At 41.7% G+C, this 23,020-nt stretch overlaps 1 protein-coding gene across 1 annotated transcript in view; it reads left to right on the forward strand.

Annotated features, from left to right (window-relative positions):
- ADCY2 (adenylate cyclase 2) overlaps positions 1-23,020 on the forward strand; it is a 1,371,519-nt gene that overhangs the window by 861,705 nt on the left and 486,794 nt on the right. The window contains exons 6-7 of the mRNA XM_029590013.1: positions 106-217; positions 9,796-9,923. Of these exons, the coding sequence (XP_029445873.1) occupies positions 106-217; positions 9,796-9,923 (240 nt within the window). The remainder of the gene's footprint in view (positions 1-105; positions 218-9,795; positions 9,924-23,020) is intronic.

Consider the following 23,020-nt stretch of genomic DNA (forward strand, 5'->3'; position numbering starts at 1 on the left):
TAAATAACATGGGTATATAGAAATGTTTAATATGAGTATTGGGAAAGCTTTTTCTGTATACCTTAGATGAATTGTAAATATTGATTATTTTCTTTACTTTGGTAGCATTTTATATGCCGATATTGTGGGATTCACTCGACTGGCCAGTGATTGCTCACCCGGAGAACTTGTGCACATGCTTAATGAGTTATTTGGCAAGTTTGATCAAATTGCAAAGGTAAGACTGCTTGATTATGTGTACAGTGCATATACAGAATTACACTATGCAAGCATCCTTATCATTCTTTCTCTCAACTCCAGTACCATTAGTATTCTGTATTTGTTTTCTTCGTACCTTTCTATTTTATTCTGTTTCCTAGACTTTATCTAGTATTGTTCAAAACTGGATTTCAAAATGTGTATGTTGTAGTAGATTGTCGTTTTTTCCTTTTTTTTCTACTGCACACACTGAATTTTCTAGTCCTTTCTGTCCATCCTAGTCCCTTCATAATACACTGCATGTAAGTACATACAGGTTTTTTTTTGTTTAAATATGATTAAAATTAAGAGAGAGACCACTGCAAAAAATAAGTGAAATAGCACCTGTGTAAGATTCTGGTGAGACCTTTGGAATACTGTGTACAGTTCTAGAGATCACATCTTCAAAAGGATATAAACCAGAAGGATTCAGTCCAGAGGGTGTCTACTAAACTAATGAGTGGTCTTTGTGTAAAGTGTATAGGGACAGAGACATGTATATCCTAGAGGAAAGGTGGGATAGGGGAGATGATATAGAGCAGTGGATCCCCAGGGTTCTGTGAGACCATCCCAGGGGAATCCTCCAGGAGGGATGCAAGAAAGTTTAGCTAGGGAGAAAATGAGTGGCCTGCTGCTACCTGTGATTAGCTCAGCCGCTGCCACAGGCCAGGAGAGTGAGAGTTAGGGGCCTGTTATGGCCCCCAAAACCTCATCCCACGTTGCTGCAGACCAGAAAGAAGAGGAACAGAAAGGGGTCATTTGCACCCATTAGAAGCCTCCAACTGTACTGCATATATTAGCGAAGGTGGAGAAGAGAGAGGTCAAATGCACTTGTCGGAACCTTTGCAGCCTCTCTGCACACTGAGGAAAGCTTGGTTTCTTTCTTTCTTTATTTAAAAAATGTATTAACAGCCCATCAATATTTCTAGGCAGTTTCAAATTAAAAATCCACAATTATAACATATAAAAACACACAAAGTATTGTCTTAAAACAAAACTCACATGTACACAATAAACAATTTAATGGCTATAAATCACTTGCACTTGACCATTCCCATACTACCAACTCATTATCATCATATTTACCCTTTGCTTTGATACCTTTATATGTTAAATGCCTGTTGCAAAAAGAAGGCTTTTTAACAGCCCAGTTTCAACTTTCAAACACTCTGGCAACGAATTCCAAATCAAGGGACCCTGAACATAGAAAAGTATTTCACGTGACTCATCTAGTCTGATAACTTTAAAAGATGGCACGTGCAGTAGCAATTGCGAGCTAGATTTTAAAACCCTAATGGGTTGGTACAGCTTCAAAACAGAGTTAAAGCTGTTTGAAAACAGTCCCTTAATACCCTTAAAAGCCAAGAGCGCAGCTTTGAATTTAATTCTCTAGATGACTGGCAACCAATGATACCTTAACAAATAAGGCTATCACAGTGGTGAGAAACTTTTCCCACTGGCGCCAAGTGCTCTGTCACTGGCCTCACAGAGAAAGAGGAGAGGAGAGCTGCACCACACCAAAAAATTGAGTAGAGTGGCTCAAAGGAAGACAGGAGAAAATGGGATTGGGGTTGACTGACAGTATAAGGGGAAAGACAGAGGGGAGTAAGAAAGACAGGCATGAAGAAATGGAGGATAAAGACGGGGACAGGAATCCATGACTGACCTGGATAAGGGGAGTGAGATGAATGGCAGCCTATCAGGGGAGAGGGGGAGTCCAGGAATCATGCTGGACCGAGGTAGAGAGAGAGGAAGGAATAAAATACCACCATGGTCCAGGAGGGAAGAAGGGAAAGATCAGCAGGGATCAAGAAGATAATGAGATAAGAGGACGAGACAATAGCCAGATTTGGATATGACATTAAACACACAATTTATTTAGGGGGAGACATATACAAGCATAGAGATCTCATAAGCTTTCTTCCCTTTGAGAAGCAGGCTGCTATTTTGCTTTTCTAAAATCTGTTATTGTATGACTATCATTTTCTGTATGTGTTTGTAAGGATCATAAAAGAAAATAAAGTATAAAAGAAAAGTAGGCTAAAAGGTGGTCAAATTTTCAGGGAGGGCAAGTTTCAAAACTTTTTATGTGGGTAATCTCCTGTTTACCCATGTTAAAAAGGCCCTTTAAAAAAATAACTATTCCCCCCACTGAGGGTAAAAGTGCCTGTGCTATGAACAGCATGCATACTTTTACCTGCAGAGAATTAAAGCAGAGATTTAATTTTGAAATCTTAGTCCATACTTTCACACTTGCACTTTGTACGTGTTTCAAAGCAGATGCAAAGTACACAGGAACAAAAGTACTGGCTTTCTCCTGCCTCCTGAGTTTTCAAAAGGAAACTCCACAGGCAGTTTCCCTTTGAAAATTAGATTGCGGATCTCCAAGGACCAGGGATGGGTTTTGTTAGGTTATACTGAGTTGCCAGCCTGGAACGTTTTTGAACTCGCTTCCCTTTCCCCATTGCAGCTGGAATGGGAGGTGGAGGCCTCTGTTGGCTTCAACTTTCAAGTATGTGGGCAAGTTTTAAATAGCTTTGGGAATTGCCCTCCCTACGTATTCAGTTTAGATCAAAGCTTTTATACATAGCAACTGGTGCTGGGGGGACCCTCTGTTCTCCAGCGGCCACTGATGCCCTCCTATGGAGCAATTCCCATCATCGAGTCCTCCGAGGAGGAGGAAGATACGCAGTGGAAACTGGCACCATCGGGTCCATTGGTCCCGAGGCCACAGTTCCTCGAGCCTGTGCCTTGGACTTTGGGATCCTCACGACCATCTGTGCCTTTACCGCCTTTGAGACCACTGGTGCTACCGGTGTCCATACCGAGGAGCTTGGACAGGGCTCGCCTGCACAGGCCCTCCAGGGACCTTAGTGAGAGTGCATATGACCCATGGAGAGATGACACATCAAATTCCTCTTCCAAGGACTCGGGTGATCTTCTCTCAGAGCCTTTGCCACCAATGAGAGGCATAGGTTTTCCCCAGAGGATCTCTCATTTGTGGGTTTTGTCTGGGCTATGGCTGAAGCCATTCCCTTCCAACTCCTCACAGAGGAGGACCCTCAACATAAGATGCTGGAAGTTTTCCGGTTTGTCGATGCCCTAAAGGGAGAAAGTGGCCATTCCTGTCCATGATATCTTTAAGGAACTTCTGCTTAGGATATGGCAGCATCCAATCTCTGGTAAATAGAAAGGCAGATGCCATCTATTTGGTTCAGCAGGCTTTGAGTTTTGAGAGATGCCATCTCCCTCACCAATCCCTGGTAGTGAAGTCAGCTCTCAAAAAGGCCAAGTGTTCCTACACTCATGCCTCCACCCCTCCAGGCTGAGATCACAGGGAGCTGGATGCCTTAGGTAGAAAGGTGTTTCAGGGCATTATGCTTATCACCCGTATCACCTCCTACCTACTATATATGACCCAATACAACTGGAACCTGTGGAAACCGGTCCAAGATCTCGCTGAACGCCTGCCGCAGCAGCAGCAGGAGGCATTCTATGTGGTTGTACAACAGGGTCTGTAGGCAGGAAACAAGAGGTGAGGTCCACCTATGATGTTTTTGAGACAGAGGCAAGAGTGGCTGCTGTGGGCATTGGTGCCTTGGACCTTCAACCAGAGGTCCAGGAGAAGCTGGCTGATCTGCTCTGTACTGGAAAGAATCTCTTTGTGGACAAGGTCAGAGATGTGATAGCTCAATTGAAGGGTCATCATGAGACCTTTCAATAGCTATCAGCCAGTGCTTCTGATCTGCCATCTCCTGTTAGGAAATCCTCTCGACCAAGTTTGAGGAAATCCTTCCCAGCTCGCACATCCCATGCTGGTTCCAGGGGTCATTCTCATCAGCAGTGGACCCCCAGGTCCCAGCCAGCTTCCTAGCAAACCACCGTAACGGGGTTTTGACTGGAGATGAGAGAGCATGAGTCAGCACACCATACCCTCAGCATATGGTCCTCCAGTAGGGGTCAAGATTCTTTCCTTCGCTCATCACTTCAGACTGGTGGGTTCTTGCTATCCTCCACCAGGGTTATTGGCTGAATTTCAGAGACGTCTCTGCGGGCTTTCTTTCATGTTCATCGTGGGCTCGTCTGCTCCGCAGGAAATACTTTTAACAGAGCTCTCTGGCAGGAGTGGTAGAACCTGTTCTCCGATGCCAGCAAGGCCGGGGGGTTCTATTTGAGGTATTTCCTGATACCAAAGAGAACTGGGGAAACAACGTCCCATTCTCAGTCTCAGGGCCTTAAATGAATTCCTTCAAAGGGAAAAGTTCAAAATGGTCTCTCTGGGCACTTGATCCCACTCCTCAGAAGAGGAGATTGGCTCTGCTCCCTCGATCTCAAGGATGCCTTCGTCCACATTACCATCTTCTCAAACTACAGGAAGTATCTTTGCTTTGTGGTTGGGTGGGCTCACTGCCAGTATATGGTTCTGCCGTTCGGCCTGGCCTTAGCCCCTCGAGTCTTCACCAAGTGCCTGGCAGCGGTGGCAGTGCATCTCAAGCATCAGGGAGTACATGTGTTCCCCTACCTAGATGACTGGTTGGTCAGAAGTGCCTCCCAGCCTGGATGCTTTTAGCATGACCATACAGGTGCTGCAATCTCTAGGATTTGTCATCAACTACCCAAAGTCCCACCTGAGCCCGTCTCCCTATCTGGATTTCATAGGAGCCAGACTGGACACAACTCAGACAAAGCCGTACTTGCCTGCGTGGAATTGAGTTCTCGTGTGTGGGTTTGTTTTTTTTTTTCGCTCATGAATTCTATGTTATGAGCCTGAAGAAGACCCCATGTGGACGCTCAGATAGCGACATGCTGGACATCCTCAGTGTGCCAGTCAAAGTTCTAGAAACCTTGACAAACGTTTTCTGTGCCGGGCTCCATCTGATAATGTCACCTATCCAAGAGGACTAACATCCTACAGTCCTAGGAGAACACCTGTTACAGGTAAGCAGCTGCGCTTTCTAGAATACATATCTATTTCTTTTGTTATGGTATTAAAAAAACAAAAGAGAAGTGTGTGGGGAGTCTGTGAAATGTTTTGAAGCAGAAAAGGGGTCCATCCATGTTCCCTGAAAGGTTGGGAACTTGTGATATAGAGATATTTAAATACCTCCAAGGTATCACTGGCACAAGAGGCAGGCCTCTTTCAGTGGAAAAGAGGCTCTGGATTTATGATTTATATATAATTTGGATGAGGGTGAAAGGAGATAGACTCAAGAGTAATCTAAGGCACTGTTTCCCAACCTGTGTGCTGTGACTGATCTGCAGATGTGCCGCGAGAAGAGCTGGATATGAAAAGAGGAGGTACTGGCAGTCTTCCATTTGTCTCCCTTCATAACCTGCAGGATGTTCTCCTGCCAGCACAGGGCGTCAGAGAGAAGTGCTTATCTGCTGCTGCAGCTGCTGCTTCCCCCTCTGCTAGCTCTCTCTTTCAAGACATGCTGGCCTCGTGATGTTACTATTGCAGAGGCAAGCCAGCAGAGGAGGAAGCAGCAGCAGGTAAGTGCTGCTCAGACTTGTGCTGGTCAGGGAAGGAGAGAAACAGCTACATGTGCGAAGGGGTGTGAGGGAGAGGAAAGGTGATGATGCCATGGAGGCAAGGGGAGGGAAGGTAATGATGGTAGGTGGTGGGAAAGAGGGAAAATTATAAGGGCTAGACTGGGGCTGGGTGGTTGAACAAGGAAGGCGATGATATACCAGTGGGGTAGAAGGAGAGGTAAGGGAAGAAGGTGATAATGCCAGGAGAGAGGGAAAGCTAAGATGATGGTGCTAAAGGGATGGAGGAAAGGAAAGAGAAATTGGGGCTGATTCCAAAGAGTGGAGGGAGAAGGTGGTGAAGCCAGGAGTAGAGGGAGAGAAAAGGGAAGAAGGTGGTGATACCAGGAGAGAAGCAAGAAAAGGTGGTGGCGATGCCAGAAGGGTGGAAAGAGAGGGAAGGGAAGAGAAAGTGGTGATGTCAGGGGGGGGAGAGGAAGAAGGTGGTGATGATTCCAGGGGATGGAGGGGGAGAGGTTGGGGGAGAGGAAAGGTGGTAATGATGCCAGGAGAGAGGCAAGAAAAAGTGGTGATAATGCCAGTGGTTGGATCGAGAAGATCGGTTGGAGAGGGAAGGAAACAAGGTGAAGTCAGAAGAAAGGACAGAGAAGGTGGGGTGGTGGTGCTAGAAGGGAGAAGGAAGAGGAGGTGGTAGTGTTGCCCTACAGATGGAAAGAGAGGGAAGGTGGTGATGATGCCAGAAGGATCGAGCAAGAGGGTCGGTGGTGATGCCAGGGTGTGGGAGAGAGGGAGAAGGGAAGAGACTGTGATGATAGCAGGGGAAAGGAAAAGAAAATGTTGGGGAAGAAGGAAGGAAATATAAGGTGGTGATACTAGGGGATTGATAAAGAGAAGTGATGGTGCCAGGGGTGGGGGCAAAGGAAAGGGAAGGTATTGATAGTAAGGGTTAGAGAGAGAGGGAAATTGATGATATCAGAGGTGGGATGACAGGGAAGAAAGATGATGATTGTGAAGGTGGTAGTGTGTCACAATGAAATGAACCCTGTGCTGGATGTAGTATGATACAAAAAAGGTTGGGAAACACTGATCTAATTCAGTGCTGTAAATTTATTGCACAGACATTACAGGCTTCTGCTGCTGGTGTGAGCGAAATTTAAGATCATGACATTGATGATCGATATAATTAAAAAGGATGGGCCCAGTTTTTTGTGAAAACGGATGAATTGGTAGTCTCCTTGTCATATTCTTCAGTCATCGCACAGAGCCTAGTTTCAGATCGCTTTAAGGCTGGAGATGTGGAGTGCTGAAGACAGCATATTCTGTACCTGGGCCAGAGTTATGGAAGTAGGCCCTTCCGAATTGTTAGGTTAAAATAAAAAAACATGGCTGTTTCAGGGTGGATAATTTATCATGAAGTATAGCTGATCAGGGTTTGGAGTCTGGCAGGAGATTATGGATGCATTTGTCTACTGTGGATGGGTAATGGGCAGAGTGGAGACTGGCTTCTGGGGTTGGATTGTTTTAAATTAATGTAATTGATTTAATTGTTTTTATGATTTATATATAATTTGGTGCTGTATATTTTGTTGTGCATCACCCTAGGTAGGCTCATGCCTGGTTAGGCAGTACATAAATTATAAATAAATAAAATGAAATGCTTTAGATATGTATAGAGGACAGCAGTAGGAAAGAGGTAAAACGTATGAAAGACATGATGGGAACAGGTATTTAAATATGGAAATTTATATGCTCATCTATTCAGAGCAGTGAAGCATCAGAAAAGACTATAACTAAGCAGACTGGATAGGACAATTGGTCCTTATCTTAAGTAATGTACTGTGTTACTGTGTGATTCCCATAAATGTTTACATGAAGCAATATCTGTATCTTATTCCTTCTGAAATTCTTTCCTTACAAATGGCTATAAAATGGTCATTTAGCTTAAATTTTGTTTAATAAATATGTACTTGTCAATTCAGGCAAAAATAAAATAGAAAAATAAAATAATAAAGGTAAAGCTCAAAAAATATATAGAAAATCAAGGGCAGCCATGCATTTCAAATTCCTATTATTTTTCCTGTAGCCTTCAGCAGAAAGCAAAACTTTCTCTGATGTGATCTGACAGTGTGATACCATAAATTATTTATAACAAAATACATTTGTCAAAATCTTCAAAAGACAAAAATGCTTCTTAAACTGGATTTTAACAAATGTAACTAATGTGATTTAAAAGATACTTCCAGATACTTACAGACAAAATATTAGCCTTCTAGCTTTTAGGGTTTCTTTGCTTATAAGGTCAGTAAAATGAATGGAGCTCTTGTCCCAGTCTTACAATGCAGAGTTTACTATCTATCTTTCATTAAGGAAATTGCTGGCTTTGATACTTTGCTGGATATATATTTTTAAACAAAACCTCCAGGCTCTGTTTTCCAAAGCGTTCATCTCATCCTACGGCTATAATTAAACACTTTCAGAAAATGGGACTTTATCCTGTGTCCAGCACTTTGTGCTCCCAAGTATAAAAAAAAAATAAAGGGTCACACAATTCTAGTTGTACTTATAGGAATAAAAAATAAATGTGCATATGATGAGGTATTTTAGGTAGTTCCATTTCCATGGTGCAAAATTACATGTTCTGCTTCATTATAATATGCATGAAAATCATTATTCCTTTTTAGACATCTAATTTGGCACAGTCCCTTTTCTATTACTGCCAATGAACATTATATTCACTTAAACTTCAACTTTGTCCTTTCCAGAAGAAGGGTGACAACCCTCAATAGTTTGACCTGCTTTTAACTATGAAACATGTTTTATCTCATTTATTTATTTATCTGTTCACATTTTAATGTTGCTTGACAAACCTTTCTATCAACCTCATCAGTAAACGCCAGAAGAGCCATCAGGATTCCTGGTTTATGGAGGTTTTTTTAGCAGGTCCATTTATACCTTTAAGAACTGTTTACTGGTTTATAAAATGTTAATTTACTATAATTTTTAAAGCATTTAAGTAGCTATATTTACTAAACTTGTCAAAACTGCAGACTTATTTTCTTTTTTCTACCTGTTTTAAAAAGTTTCACATAACTTTGACACAATAGAATTATATAAAAGGGTTCGGTGTCCATCTGTCTGCAGATACAAAACTTTCCAAAAAAAGGAACAAAAAATTCACCACATTCGGCATGCAGAAAAAAAAATGTGAATGTTAAAGATGAATTTGAAAATCAGAAATACTAGGTCAGTATTTTCCGAGAACTGAGCCTCCAAAGAACATCCCAAATATTTTCTACAGGAAACTGTTAGAATGCTGACCAGCACTCTATTCCAGATACCCTCCCCCGCCCTCTTCCTGAACTTCGTCCATTTTATTTAAAAAAAAAAAAACAAAAAAAAAATTTAATTTATTTTGGAAATTCAAAAATAAAATAAAATAATACTATAATTATGCAAGTTTCTTACTCAGGGTTGAGTTACTAAATACAGCATTTTATTTTATGTATATGTGCTTAAAGGAATTTGTATAATATATCTTAATCTGATAATTTCATCTAGAATAATTTCAACTCTTGTTAATGGCATAGAAAGAAATGTTGGCATGCTTACTGTGGTCTAACGTAAGAAAGCTTCATAGAAAAGAAGAACATTTTAGTTAGGATTTTGGAATAAGGTACCTGTCCTAGTTTTATTCAGACTAAATATATAGTTTTCCAGTCTTTTGCGTAATAATTTTGTAGGAAGGTTGCATGTCCTGTTACATCTTAGATTTTATCCTAAACTTCCTACCTAGTCACTGAAAAACCTGTTTACAGTAGTCATAGAAAGTAAATTTTATTCAAACAATCCCATTTTCATCAGTCTTTAGTTGTTGTTTTTCTGTGCCTGTTCAATGCTGATAAAATTGTGCTTCTTATTACACAGTATGGATAGAAACAGTGCAGGTACTGAATGAGAGAGTATTACAAGAACCTTGCAGTGGTTTGCTACAGCACCAGTCAGGTTCTTTTTATGATACGTAATTTAGATGTGTGAATAGCTTTTGATTAACTTTTCTTCTTCTTTCAGGAAAATGAATGCATGAGAATCAAAATCTTAGGAGACTGCTACTATTGTGTGTCTGGGCTCCCAATTTCACTTCCAAATCATGCAAAAAATTGTGTGAAAATGGGACTGGACATGTGTGAAGCTATAAAGTAGGTATATAATCTATAATGTAATATTTTATGAGGAATACAAGCCATCAATCAGATTGCATTTGGAATTTTGGTTTGTATGTGAGTGCATATAGCAGTCACTACAATGCATATTTCATACACTTTTCAGAAGCCTTCAATTTATTTACCTATTGAGATTTGACATTTATGTAACAAACATGAGCATATTTGTTTCTTCTAAAGAAATATACATCTTTTCTTTCTTAAACTATTCTTATTGAATGTGCGGCATTTTCATGTTGATATAATATACATATTAATAGAAAACTCAATTAAAGTGTACCACCCCCCCACCCACCCGTTGCTCTTCTCACATGATTAAGGTGCCTTTGGAAAAAGAAAGAAGCATAATTTTGCAAAATATACAGTTAAGAAATAAGGTTGCATGTGATAAAAATGTTAAAACGTCTGTATGATGATTGATTCACTAACCATTGTAAAAGTGACTGACACACAGTTTATACAGATTCTTGTCATGTGATCTGCATGCTACCAAGGATCTGCTCCCCAATTCCTGGAATGAAAGGTTGAGGTTCCCTTCTCCAGGTCTCAAAAGAGGAAATACAGTGAGCATAGGGTTGGGGACTCCTCCTTGAGCCCTAGGAGCAGAGAGAGAGAAAGAGTAAGCATGGTGCCATAGGTTCTAATCCTCACAAGTAGAAGAAAGCAAGCATAGGATCAGGGATGTAAGACTGCGGGAGGAGAGAGACCATATGTGCAAAACTGGAAGATTGCTTTTCCGGGACATAGAAGCAGAGAGAGAATGAGCACTAAGGGCTGGATTTTAAAAGGGTTACGCGCATAAGGTACGCGTGTAACCCTTTTAAAACCCCCCTGCGCGTGCCGAGCCTAAGCCCCGGGACACGCGTAAGTCCCGGGGCTTGCAAAAAGGGGCGGTCGGGGGCATGGCTAGGGGGTGTGGCGTTGGTTCGGGGGGCGTGTGGCGGCCTGGGGGCCGCCACACTGCCCGGAGGCAGTAGTAACTTTTGGAATAAAGGTGGGGGGGGGGGGGGTTAGATAGGGCTGGGAGGGTGGGTTAGGTAGGGGAAGGGAGGGGAAGGTGCGGGGGGGTGGAAGGAAAGTTCCCTCCGAGGCCGCTCCGATTTCCGAGCGGCCTCGGAGGGAACGGGCAGCGTGCGCAGGGCTCAGCGCGCACAAGTTGCACAAATGTGCACCCCTTTGCGCGCGCCGACCCCAGAATTTACAAGTTACACGCAGCTACGCTACCTCTAAGTCAGGAATCCCCTCCTTGGGTCACTGAAGGAAAAGGAGAATGGGCACCGCCAAAAGTTACAAAAAAACCACTTATGAAATTATTTTTCAAGTTTACAGTTGAATATGTGTAAAAGGTGGCTGACTGGTAGGTTATGTGTCACAGAATACACAAAACATTTATTTACAAGTATAGAAGTTTACTTATAAGTCTGAGAATAAGCAATAAAAGCATACAAGGTTAGAGTTTTGCATTAAATAATATACACAAAAGTACTTCCCCTCACAGTTTCCAATGTGAGTCTGATATATCTTTGGAAAGATGGAAACATAGCACTGAAAAACCAAGAGCAATTCATCAGGCTCTTCATTAACAACTGTAATTTCCAACAAGTTTTCCTCTGTTCTCTTATTTCTCTGATTTCAAACAGTTTGTCTCATGTTGCTTTTTAAAATTAATTCTTCTGACCTTTGCTTTAGTTTCTTCTCTGGGCTACTCCCATGTGTTCTTGAGGCCCCAATTGTCTGTCATTATCACATCAGCAAACAGGTGTGGCCAAGGGGCTACTGTCTTGTTTTCTCTGACATCTGCACTGTTAGCCTCCTGAGTAACTGTTCTTTAATATATCTTATCTCATGACTTGTTTCTTGTTGCAAGCAGGCTAAGAAAAATGGCATATTTATTCTAGGATGTCTAGGCCTTATATCAAACAATTATAATAGTAACATTAGTGATTTTCTGCTCCACTAATTTGCATCGTGGTATAAAGTTCTCCACATAAACTAAATAACTCCTTAAAATAATTTCCCACAATATAGAGTCCCTGTGCTAGACTTTCCTGAGAAGAAAGGGGTTCTACTCAATTTTGGAGGTAATTCCTGACAATGTGTAACAGATCTTCAAGAGTAATTATTTGTTGCATACATATTTCATTCTGGTTACAACCATGTCTCAAATTGTTCTCCAGATTTCTCTTTAAATGTCCCTCAATATTAGTGTGCTGAAATTTTCACCCTCTAGGGCATGGAACAGTAAGCATCCCCAGTGGGCAGAGGACGTCTAGATATACTAGAAATACCCTTCCCAAAATATATCTGAGGTTCAGATGTTCTTCAGATTCTCCAATTCTCCCAATATTTTTCTGTTCCTCCAGGGCTTTCCAGGTGGGAAAAAATAATCTCTTACTAGTAGTTCTCCTTTCTAGTTGGTCAAAATTGATCTTTCAGGGGAAAGCTCCAAGACTATGGCAGGGGGTAAGGCAGATGCATAAATAAATGGTACCTTTACCACTGATCGATCTTATGAGGAAATAATACGATACTGTTTGTTTTAGATAATGCATATTTTATTAAGGATTTCTGAGGGCTAACACAATGAACTTACTGCTATAATCATTTTACTTGTTAGATGTTAGAACACGATTTCAGAAAGTATTACAAACAGAAAATATTTTGTTGTAAAATCTGAGACGTACTAGCATATCAAATCAACTGGAACTTGCACTTATAGGTTACCAATGTTGTTCTGACCAAACCCATATTAACTTAATTACCCACCTTAAAATGAAGTCTGTTTGGCTCTTCCCAGCTGCGGAGGAAGCTCTGCCTGCCATATTCCATCTTGATCGTTGTGTAGCTGGGTTAGCAGGCTCTGCATTCAGTGTCAGCCTAGCTCTTAGGGATGTGACTGAAGCTCTCTTTGAAGGGTTGGCATTGTTATTCCCCACTAGAGGCTAGGAGTGTAGAGGAGACCTAAGGGTCCTTGAAGATGTTATATGTGGCTGCAAGCAAAACTAGGCCTTTGTCTCTCCTCTTTATATAGGGATTCATCTGCATTTCTTAGTTCATTATTGCAGAGTAATTAGCTTCCAGATGGACAATCCTATTAGTTCAACACTATCAGTATTTTTTTTTCAAACAGTGGGTCTGTCGTTGGCTAGAGTGACACTGACCAAACTTTGGAGGCAAACACTGTCCTGATAAATCCACAAATACTTTGCTAGGTTTGGGGAACTAAGCAATAAATCCCAGCTATATAGGTACCTAGCCTGCTTCGTTTTTTGCAGGGCAAACTAAAAAAAGAAAGTTTCTTATCCCTATACTGCTAACTCAAAATGCCATACCAGTCTATCATCTTGGCTGCATTTAGCAAATAGGAGGTTACCACTACAGCCACCACACAGGGGTGCTGTAGCAAAGGGTATGTTCCACTCCTACACTTTGACTTAGTTGTATATCTAAAGCCATCTAGTGGAGATTCCAAGGTCATCTCTATATATAATAAAGCTTTTGATATGGTCTCACATAGAAGATTCATGAATAAAATGAGAAGCTTGGGAGTGAGCACCAAGGTGGTGGCGTGGGTTACAAATCTGGTTGACTGATAGAAGATAGCATGTGATGGTAAATGGAACCTGCTCTGAAAAGAAAATGGTGTGGAGTGCCACAGGGGTCGGTGTTGGGACAGGTTCTGTTCAATATCTTTGTGAGCAACATTGTGGAAGGGATAGAAGGTAAAGTTTGTCTATTTGCAGATGATACTAAGATCTGCAACAGAGTGGACTTGCCAGAAGGAGTAGAGAAGAATGAGACTTGATTTAAGGAAGCTTGAATGGTGGGCGAAGATATGGCAGCTGGGATTCAATGCCAAGATAGGCAGAGTCATGCATCTAGGGTGTGATAATCCAAAAGAGCTGTATGTGATGGGGGTGAAGGGCTGCTGTGCATGGAACAAGAGAGGGGTGATAGTGTCTAGCAATGTGATATGGTGATAACAAAAGGCAGAAGAATGCTGGGCTGCACTGAGAGATGAATAACCAGGAAGAAAAAGGAGGTGATAATCCTCTTGTGCAGGTCCTTGGTAAGGTTTCACCTAGACTATTTTGTTCAGTTCTGGAGACCATATCTCAAAAGGGGACAGAGACAAGATGGGAGGTGGTCCAGATAAGGGTGACTAAAATGGTGGTGGGTCTCCATCCAATGACTAATGAGGAGAGGTTGAAGGTCCTAAATATGTATATCCTGGAGGAGAGGAGGTACAGGGGAGATATGATACAAACCTTAGGATACCTGAAAGGTTTGAATGATGCACAATCATCGACAAACCTTTTCCATTGGAAAGAATACAGTAGAACTAGGGGTCGCAAAATAAAGCTACAGGGAGGATGCCTCAGAACCAATGTCAGGAAATATTTCTTCACAGAAAGGGTGGTGGATGCCTAGAAGGCCCTGCCAGAGGAGGTGGTGAAGACAAAAACAGTAAAAGATTTCAAAGTGACATGAGATAAACACTGGGAATTCCTTAATGCTAGAGGATGGGAATGAAGAAAAGAGCACATGGGGGTAATTTGCTGGTGTCGCTCACAAGGATATTGAACAGGACCAGTCCAAACACCGATCCTTGCAGCACTCCGCTTAACACTGCTCTCTTCAGAGTAAGTTACATTTACCATCACACATTGTCTTCTGTCCGTCAACCAGTTTGCAATCCAGGTCACTACCTCGGCACTCACTCCTAAGCTTCTCATTTTATTCACAAGCCTCCTGTGCGGGACCGTATCAAAAGCTTTGCTGAAATCCAAGTAGATGACATAGAGTGTTCTTCCTCGATCTAATTTCCTAGTCACCCAATCAAAAAAGTCAATCAGATTTGTCTGACAGGACCTTCCCTTGGTGAATCCATGCTGTCTCTGGTCCAGCAATCCTTCCGACTGTAGATGGTTCACTATTTTTTCTTTCAGCAGCAACTCCATTACTTTTCCTACCACCGAGGTGAGGCTAACTGGCCTGTAGTTTCCAGTCTCCTCTCTGCTCCCACTCTTGTGAAGCGGGACCACCACCGCTTTTCTCCAACCACTCGGCACCACTCTCGTTTCTAGGGATCTATTGAACAGGTCACGCAGTGGACCCGCCAGCACATCTCTGAGCTCCCTCAGTATCTTGGAATGAACCTCATCAGGCCCCATGGCTTTGTCAATTTTTAGTTTTCCAAGCAGTTCCCAAACCTTCTCTTCTGTAAACAGAGTTACATCTACTCCACTCCCCTCCAGTTTCTTGTTAACTAGTGATGGTCCTTCTCCAGGGTCCTCTTTGGTGATCACTGAACTGAAGTATTCGTTTAATATTTCTGCCATTTCTTCATCTCTGTCCACACATTGATCCTTTTCACCTTTCAATTTCACTATACCACTTTGGACTTTTCTCCTTTCTCTGATGTATCTGAAAAATGTTTTGTCACCTCGCTTTTCCTCTTTGGCAATCCTTTCTTCTGTTTGACTTTTTACCATCTTAATTACTTTCTTTGTCTCCCTCAGTTCCATCAGATATTCTTCCTTGTGCTCCTCCCTTTGGGATCCTTTATATTTCCTGAATGATTTTCTTTTAGCTTTTATTTTGTCAGCCACCTCCTTCAAGAACCAGATAGGTTTCAGTTTTCTTTTGCTTTTCTTTACTTTTCTAACATACAGATTAGTTGCCTTGGTAATTGCTCCTTTTAGTTTGGTCCACTGTTGATCCATATCTCTCTTGTTCTCCCTGCCTTCTAGTTCTTCCTCCAGGTACTTCTCCATTTCATCAAAGCCGTGTTTTTGAACTGCAAAACTCGGGTCTTTGGGCTTCTTCTCCGTATCCTATTTGTGATATGATAGCATACCGTATCAGGGGTGGTAACAAAACATGCCATAAATCTTATCCTGCTTATGATACAAATACTTGTGGCTAACTTACTTATCCCTATTTCCAACGTTCAGGCGATTCCTCTGTTCACCTCTGATGCAGGTTCCAGCTGGAGTGCTGGAGAGCGTGGGCAGGGGAGAGGCCTTCTTCCTGGCTTGGCTGGCAGTGCAGGCAGGGCTGGTTCTCACTCTTTGGAATAGCAGGGAGATCTAGTCTATTTCAGACCCTCTTTTTCCTTCCTGGGACACCTCAGCACAGGTTCACGCTCTCAGGGTTTTTCCCCCAGGTTTGCGTTCAGGATTTGGTTCCCCTCTTCCTCCATACCTGCTCCCTTTTTCACTTCTGGATCGCTCTGCTGGAGGTTTTTGTTCTTTCCGACTTCTTTCCCAGCTTCCTTTATTTTGTTTTCTGGAACCAAACCTCCTCAGCCTCCTGGCCCCCTGCCTTATACTTCTCCGCTGATAAATATGCATAAGCTCATGCATACCCTCGTGGAGGGTCTTTTGCCACATTGCAGGTCTTTTTCTCTTCCCCCCCCCCCCCCCATTTCTTTGGGAGGGATCCTGCCACATTGGCAGGCCAAGCTACATGTCAGAGTGTCAGCACTGCCCCAGGCTGCTCCCTTTTTTTTTTTTTAATGTCCCTGACACTTGCTTGGGATCTTATTGTCTCTTCTGTATGGTTTCTTTATTTGCACAGTAACTACAAACAGGCACATCTGATAAGACCTACAATACTGCTTGGAACAAGGCCTCTAGTTTCCACTGATGCAAGGTAGTTTAAAGTTCACCTGGGCAAAGGTCCTTCTGTTATAGCAGAATCTGGGCCTGTCAGATTTTATCCTGTGCATGGCTATTATAATTCATAACTGGTGCATCATTATTAAGCAGGAGATATTGCCCTACACTGTCACCACCCAAGACACCCTTTGAAACTGTTTAGTTTTTCCTCTTGATTAAGGCAACATGTAGCTTGGGAGTCCCTTTATGCAAGGACTGCCATCCTGCTTGTCCTCAAGAACAGAAGTTCCTTACCTGTAATAATGATTATCTGATAGCAGGATGACAATCCTTTCAACACTTTCCTGCCTCTCTTTAGAGTTGGTTTCTAGAAATCCTAGCTTTATCATGAACTGACGAGCCCTGTCTGTGAGACAGAGAGGTGGCTATGACTACACATATTCAATTGAGCATGCTCAAAACTTCTAGTATACCTGGACTTGACCAACATTACTCAAATAATGATTTTATTTATGAAATTGTAACCGAACTTTATTGGCACCTGTTAGAATGTACGATATCCTACATTTACTTACCTTAGTCTATGTGCCTATTTGTAAACCGTTGCGATGGTATATAACTTAGCGACGGTATAGAAAAGTTTTTAAATAAATAAAATAAATAAATCTTTGAGATCAGAGTTGTGTTCTGGGCTCCATCAGGTGATGTAACCCATATGAGAGGACTGACATCCTGCAGTCCTTCAGATAACCACTGTTTCTGGTGGTAAACTTTTCTCTTTTCATAAGCCTGCACTGTCTTAAAAGACATTAACTTCAATTTTAACATTCACAAAAGTGGTATTCTTGGATGAAATGTCATATGAGTCCAAAGAAAACCACAAGGACAGATGTGATGATCTATTCAAACTTGAGAAGCACACCAGAGAAGATGATCAAAATAAATTACTGTCACAGTTGCAGTTACTATTGTAATTGTAAACAGTGATCCTGTATTCTATGTTACTAGAGACTTTATTGCAAAACAAAATGTAACGGGGAAGGGAGCCCTTGGACTGTGATGTGATTGACGCAGCCTAGCAGATGAACCTACTAGGCCAGTGCTGACAGTACATGAACACGCTTGGGGACTAGGTCAGCTTCATCTATACCAACCCCTTTCCCTAAAGGTGGGGCCAGCAGGAATTGGGAGAATTCCCAGTGAGCAGATAGGTGTAATCCAGAAGCAAACCAGGGGTCAGGGTAGACAGCAGTTGAGTTGAGTTGGAATACAGGCAGAAGTCTGGTCCAGGTTATATCAGGCAGAGGTCAAGGCGGTCAGAGATCAAGCAAAGTCAAATCCAAACAAGGGTCCAAACCAAAAATCCAACCGACAGGAAAGGACAGAAGAGATAAGGACCAGAAAATGAGAGAGAGAGAGAGAGACTGGAACAGATGGACAGATGACTAGACTGGAACAATGAGGTGATGAACAAGGCTAGGGACAGGACAGAGCAATTTAGGCAGGAGGCCTTCAAGCTAGGATAAAATACAGTACTTGAATGGAATCTGCTTTGAAGTGCTGAAAAGTGAATATTAAAATCAAACAAAATAAACTTAATGAGCTTGCTGTATTTGTTCCATGTTCAGCTCATTCTCTGAATCTTATAGAAACTTGTCATCATGAGCTGCCAAAATGCTGCTGCATCTTTAATATTTTGCAACAGATTTATACCTCCTTTAAATTTTCAACACATCAATGGGAAATTCTTCTTTTCATATCAAGCCTAAGAAAGTTATAAAGAGCTTGTCTATAATATGATGGTCAACCCATGAAGAGGATTGCAAAAGTTTAGGTAATTTTCTGGAAAGAAATGTTTTAGAAACAATTGAGAATGATTAATCAGAAAAGCTAGTACACACTGTGAAGCTTCAGATTTGCCAGAGCAGTTAGAAAATCTTGAAATGGCTTTCATGTGTACTTTTTGAAGAGATTCAATATGATTTAGCAAACAACTTCAAAATGTTAGCATCGATGTTGGTATTGTAGTAGAACTTTGACTAATTGGTTGTATTTGGATCTGATTTGTGCAATAGCAAATGGTTTGAGTTTTAAACAAAATGAATGAATTTCTCTGGTTTTTCAGAATATGTTGAGAACAAATGAATGAAATGAAAACCATTTTTTTTATTAACTTCAAGTTTGAGAACCTCTCCTATTCCAGAATTTTGGATAACTTGGGAGTCAGCATTTGTAAAGACAATGTCATCCTCACAGAGGTCTTTGGCTTTCTTTAGATTCTTCTTCCACAATGGTGGAACCTGCAGCAATGCCAATACACTTGATCTTGCAGGAATTTGAAACACGATTGTGAGGAAAGTCCAATCTCCTATGTTTCAGTACCCAGGAAACTAGACCCAAAATAGTCCTAAAGACCCTGGAGTTTGGGAAGATCCAGCTGCCACATTAATTGGTTGTTGTAGAGTCAGCATTAAATGGGCAAAGAAAATGAGGATATTCTCCAATACTCCGCTAAGTAAGAATCCTAGCTGCTAGACAACTTTGGGATAAAGGTTTTCCAGAGCTCAATTCTTAGTGTCCACATTGCCACATTGCCATCTATGAGTTCTATATGGTGCACTAATTACAAGATTGCATTCAGAAGTTGGAACTGCTGCTAGGTACAAGTTCTTTTTGATGCAGAAGAATGAATATACTACTTCATTTGGTCAGTCGTTTGTCATTCCAATGGCTGAAGTGTCGATCTCCACAACACGTTGGTGGATGTTCCTTGTTCTTCAGAGACAAATGCAGGGAAACAGTCATCCAAATCAAGGAGCAGCACATGGCGTTCCAGTCTTTCTTGATGGGCTTTAAGCAATATTCATCATCGAGACACACCTACTGGACTTTTAAGCAATCCTTTTTCTAGAGAGGCCCTGTCTGACAAATTTAGCAGTATTGTGCCCCACCTGAGTTGCCATGGCAGCAATTTCCAGCTTTGGGATGAGACCAAAACCAAACCAGGGCCTAGTTTTAAACAGTCTCCAAGTCCAGAGCTCAGCCCATCCAGTAGCAAGAATTCATCTCTGCCTGGAGAAGTGGCACAAAATCAGCAAAGACTGTTGGGTACTCAAGATTGTTAAATCTGGTTGTTGTGTGTGATTTTACTGGCTTCCTAAACTTCCCCATTGTTCATCCTTCATTCTGAATCCATCTCACTTCTCTCAGCTCAGCCTAGAGATAATGTCATTTCTCAAACAGCAGGCAATAGAACCTTTCCCTCCTTTCCCTCCTGACCAACATGGCCAGGGGTTCTACTCTCGCTATTTCCTCAGTACAAAGAAATCTAGTAGGGTGAGAAACATCCTGAATTTGCAAAGTCTGAACAAGAGCCTGTTAAGGGAGAAATTAAAAATTAATTTCCTCCACACCATCCTGTGCCCTGGATCTGAAGAACTCGTATGCTCACATACTCATCCATTCCTTCCGTTGGCAGTGGTTTATGGTGGAATCATTTGCTGTCAGTACAAGGTATACTCCCCTGTGAGCTCTCAGCAGCACAGAGCATCTTCACCAAATGTCTACTAGTAGTTGCAGCACAACTCTACCTTTGGGACATCTGTGTGTTCCCTTACCTGGATGACTGGCTAGTAACAGGAGCTTTCCAGGAGAGGATCATAAACTCCCTGCAGAAGACAATCCTACTATTTCTGTCACTGGGCTTCATCATAAATTTCAAGAAATCAAATCTGGTTCCATCCCAGAAAATCAAGTTCATTGCATCATGGCTAGACCCTCTAGACGAGATACTATTTTTCCTGACAGATCAAGCATGCTGCCTCAGTTCCTTGGCCCATCAATGTATGCAGATGAATCTGAGAACAGCCAGGGAGGTTTGTTGTCCTGAACTATATGTAGTTTCTCTAACCCTCCTCCAAATATGCATCCTGCAAGGGGTCTCTGACCAAATGGGACTAGTTAACTCAGTCTTTGTTGACCCTGGTGAATGTCTAGCAGGAAATAGAGAGAAACTTACTGGTGGCTGCACCCAAATATTTTAGAGGAGTCCCCGTTTGCTTCTTCAAGTCACAGCAACAGATGCATCCCCAGGGAATGTGGAACACACACACACTGGTCCTTTCTGTACCCCAGAAACCTGGTCCTCAGAAGAAAAATTGTTTCAAGTTAATCTATGAGATCTTCAAGCAGTTAGTCACACTTTGAAAGCTTTCTCGTATCTCCTCTGGGAAATGAGAATTCTCATCCACAACCGACAACCAAATAGCCATATTTTATGTTAACAAACATGGAGATAGAATCAAGGAACCTCTGTCAGGAGAACAAAAGAATTTGTGAGAAGGCATGCAACCCTGTTAATATATCTGAAGCAAGAAAACTGTGAGGGAGTTGGTTGGACCATTAGATAACCAAGGAGTTAAAGGGGCTCTTAGGGAAGATAAGGCCATTGCAGAAAGACTAAATGAATTATTTGCTTCCGTGTTTACTAATGAGGATGTTGGGGAGATACCAGTTCCGGAGATGGTTTTCAGGGGTGATGAGAAAGACGAACTGAACGAAATCACTGTGAATCTGGAAGATGTAGTAGGCCAGATTGACAAACTAAAGAGTAGCAAATCACCTGGACCGGATGGTATGCATCCGGTCCAGGAACTCAAAAATGAAATTTCTGATCTATTAGCTAAAATTTGTAACCTATCATTAAAATCATCCATTGTACCTGAAGACTTCCAACATGTTGGTAAATCATCTTAGCAGGATGTTTCATACTCAACGTTGTCCCTATATAAGTCAGTAGAAAACAGGCTATTTTATCTTTGGGGACATCCATTGATTAACCTATTCACATAAGATGGAAAGATTTTTCTCCATTCTTCCAAGTAAACTTAGGTCTACTCTAGATGCTTTTCTACTGTTGGAATGCAGATCTCGGGCTTACTTGATACTTAATGCACCAGTATGCCCAGACAAATGTGGTTCTTGTATCTTGTCCAGTTATCTGTCAGTCCCTTTGATCCCTCTAAGGGCTGATCCAACCTTATTGACTCAAATCTGTATCATTCAAACCTCTCTCTCTCTCTCAAATTGACCAAATGGATGTTGAGCACTCACTGATCACTTCCATATCCTTTTCTAAGAAAGTTGAAGATGTCTTAGTATTTAATTATTTACTTAATAAGGTTTGTGTATCATTGAAGGAAAACCTCAGCCAGAAGAGCTTACAATTTTAAATGGGCATGGTTTTCATTTTGGTGTCAACAGAGCTCCCTGGATCCGTACACTTGCAAACCATGGGAACTACTTCAGTACTTATTTTCTCTTTCCTCCTCAGGTCTCAGTACCTCTTTAGTTAAGATGAATCTCATTGCTATAGTGGCCTGCCATATCAAGTAGATATCAACTCATCCTTTAGGTCAAAGTTTATGAAAGACTTATGGCATACAAAACCTCTGGTAGCCAAACTACTAATGCCATCAAATCTTAATGTGTGCTGGTACAGCTTATTAACATAGAAACATAGAAATGATGGCAGAAGACCAAATGGCCCATCCAGTCTGCCCAGCAAGCTTCACACTTTTTTTTCTTCTCATACTTATCTGTTTCTCTTGGCTCTTACTAACCTTTTGGGTCTATTTCCCTTCCACCCACACCATTAATGTAGAGAGCAGTATTGGAACTGCATCTAAGTGAAATATCTAGCTTAATTAGTTAGGGGTAGTAACCGCCGCAATAAGCAAGCTACACCCATTCTTATTTGTTTACCCAGACTATGTAAGAACATAAAAACTTAAGAAAATGCCATACTGGGTCAGACCAAGGATCCATCAAGCCCAGCATCCTGTTTCCAACAGTGGCCAATCCAGGCCATAAGATCCTGGCAAGTACCCAAAAACTAAGTCTATTCCATGTTACCATTGCTAATGGCAGTGGCTATTCTCTAAGTGAACTTAATAGCAGGTAATGGACTTCTCCTCCAAGAACTTATCCAATCCTTTTTTAAACACAGCTATACTAACTGCACTAACCACATCCTCTGGTAACAAATTCCAGAGTTTAATTGTGCGTTGAGTAAAAAAGAACTTTCTCCGATTAGTTCTAAATGTTCCCCATGCTAACTTCATGGAGTGCCCCCTAATCTTTCTACTATCCAAAAGAGTAAATAACCGATTCACATCTACCCGTTCTAAACCTCTCATGATTTTAAACATCTCTATCATATCCCCCCTCAGTCGTCTCTTCTCCAAGCTGAAAAGTCCTAACCTCTTTAGTCTTTCCTCATAGGGGAGCTGTTCCATTCCCCTTATCATTTTGGTAGCCCTTCTCCGTACCTTCTCCATCGCAATTATATCTTTTTTTAGATGTGGCGACCAGAATTGTACACAGTATTCAAGGTGCGGTCTCACCATGGAGCGATACAGAGGCATTATGACATTTTCCGTTTTATTCACC

This window comes from Rhinatrema bivittatum, chromosome 2, assembly GCF_901001135.1.
Source record: "Rhinatrema bivittatum chromosome 2, aRhiBiv1.1, whole genome shotgun sequence".
In the NCBI taxonomy this organism is placed as follows: domain Eukaryota; kingdom Metazoa; phylum Chordata; class Amphibia; order Gymnophiona; family Rhinatrematidae; genus Rhinatrema; species Rhinatrema bivittatum.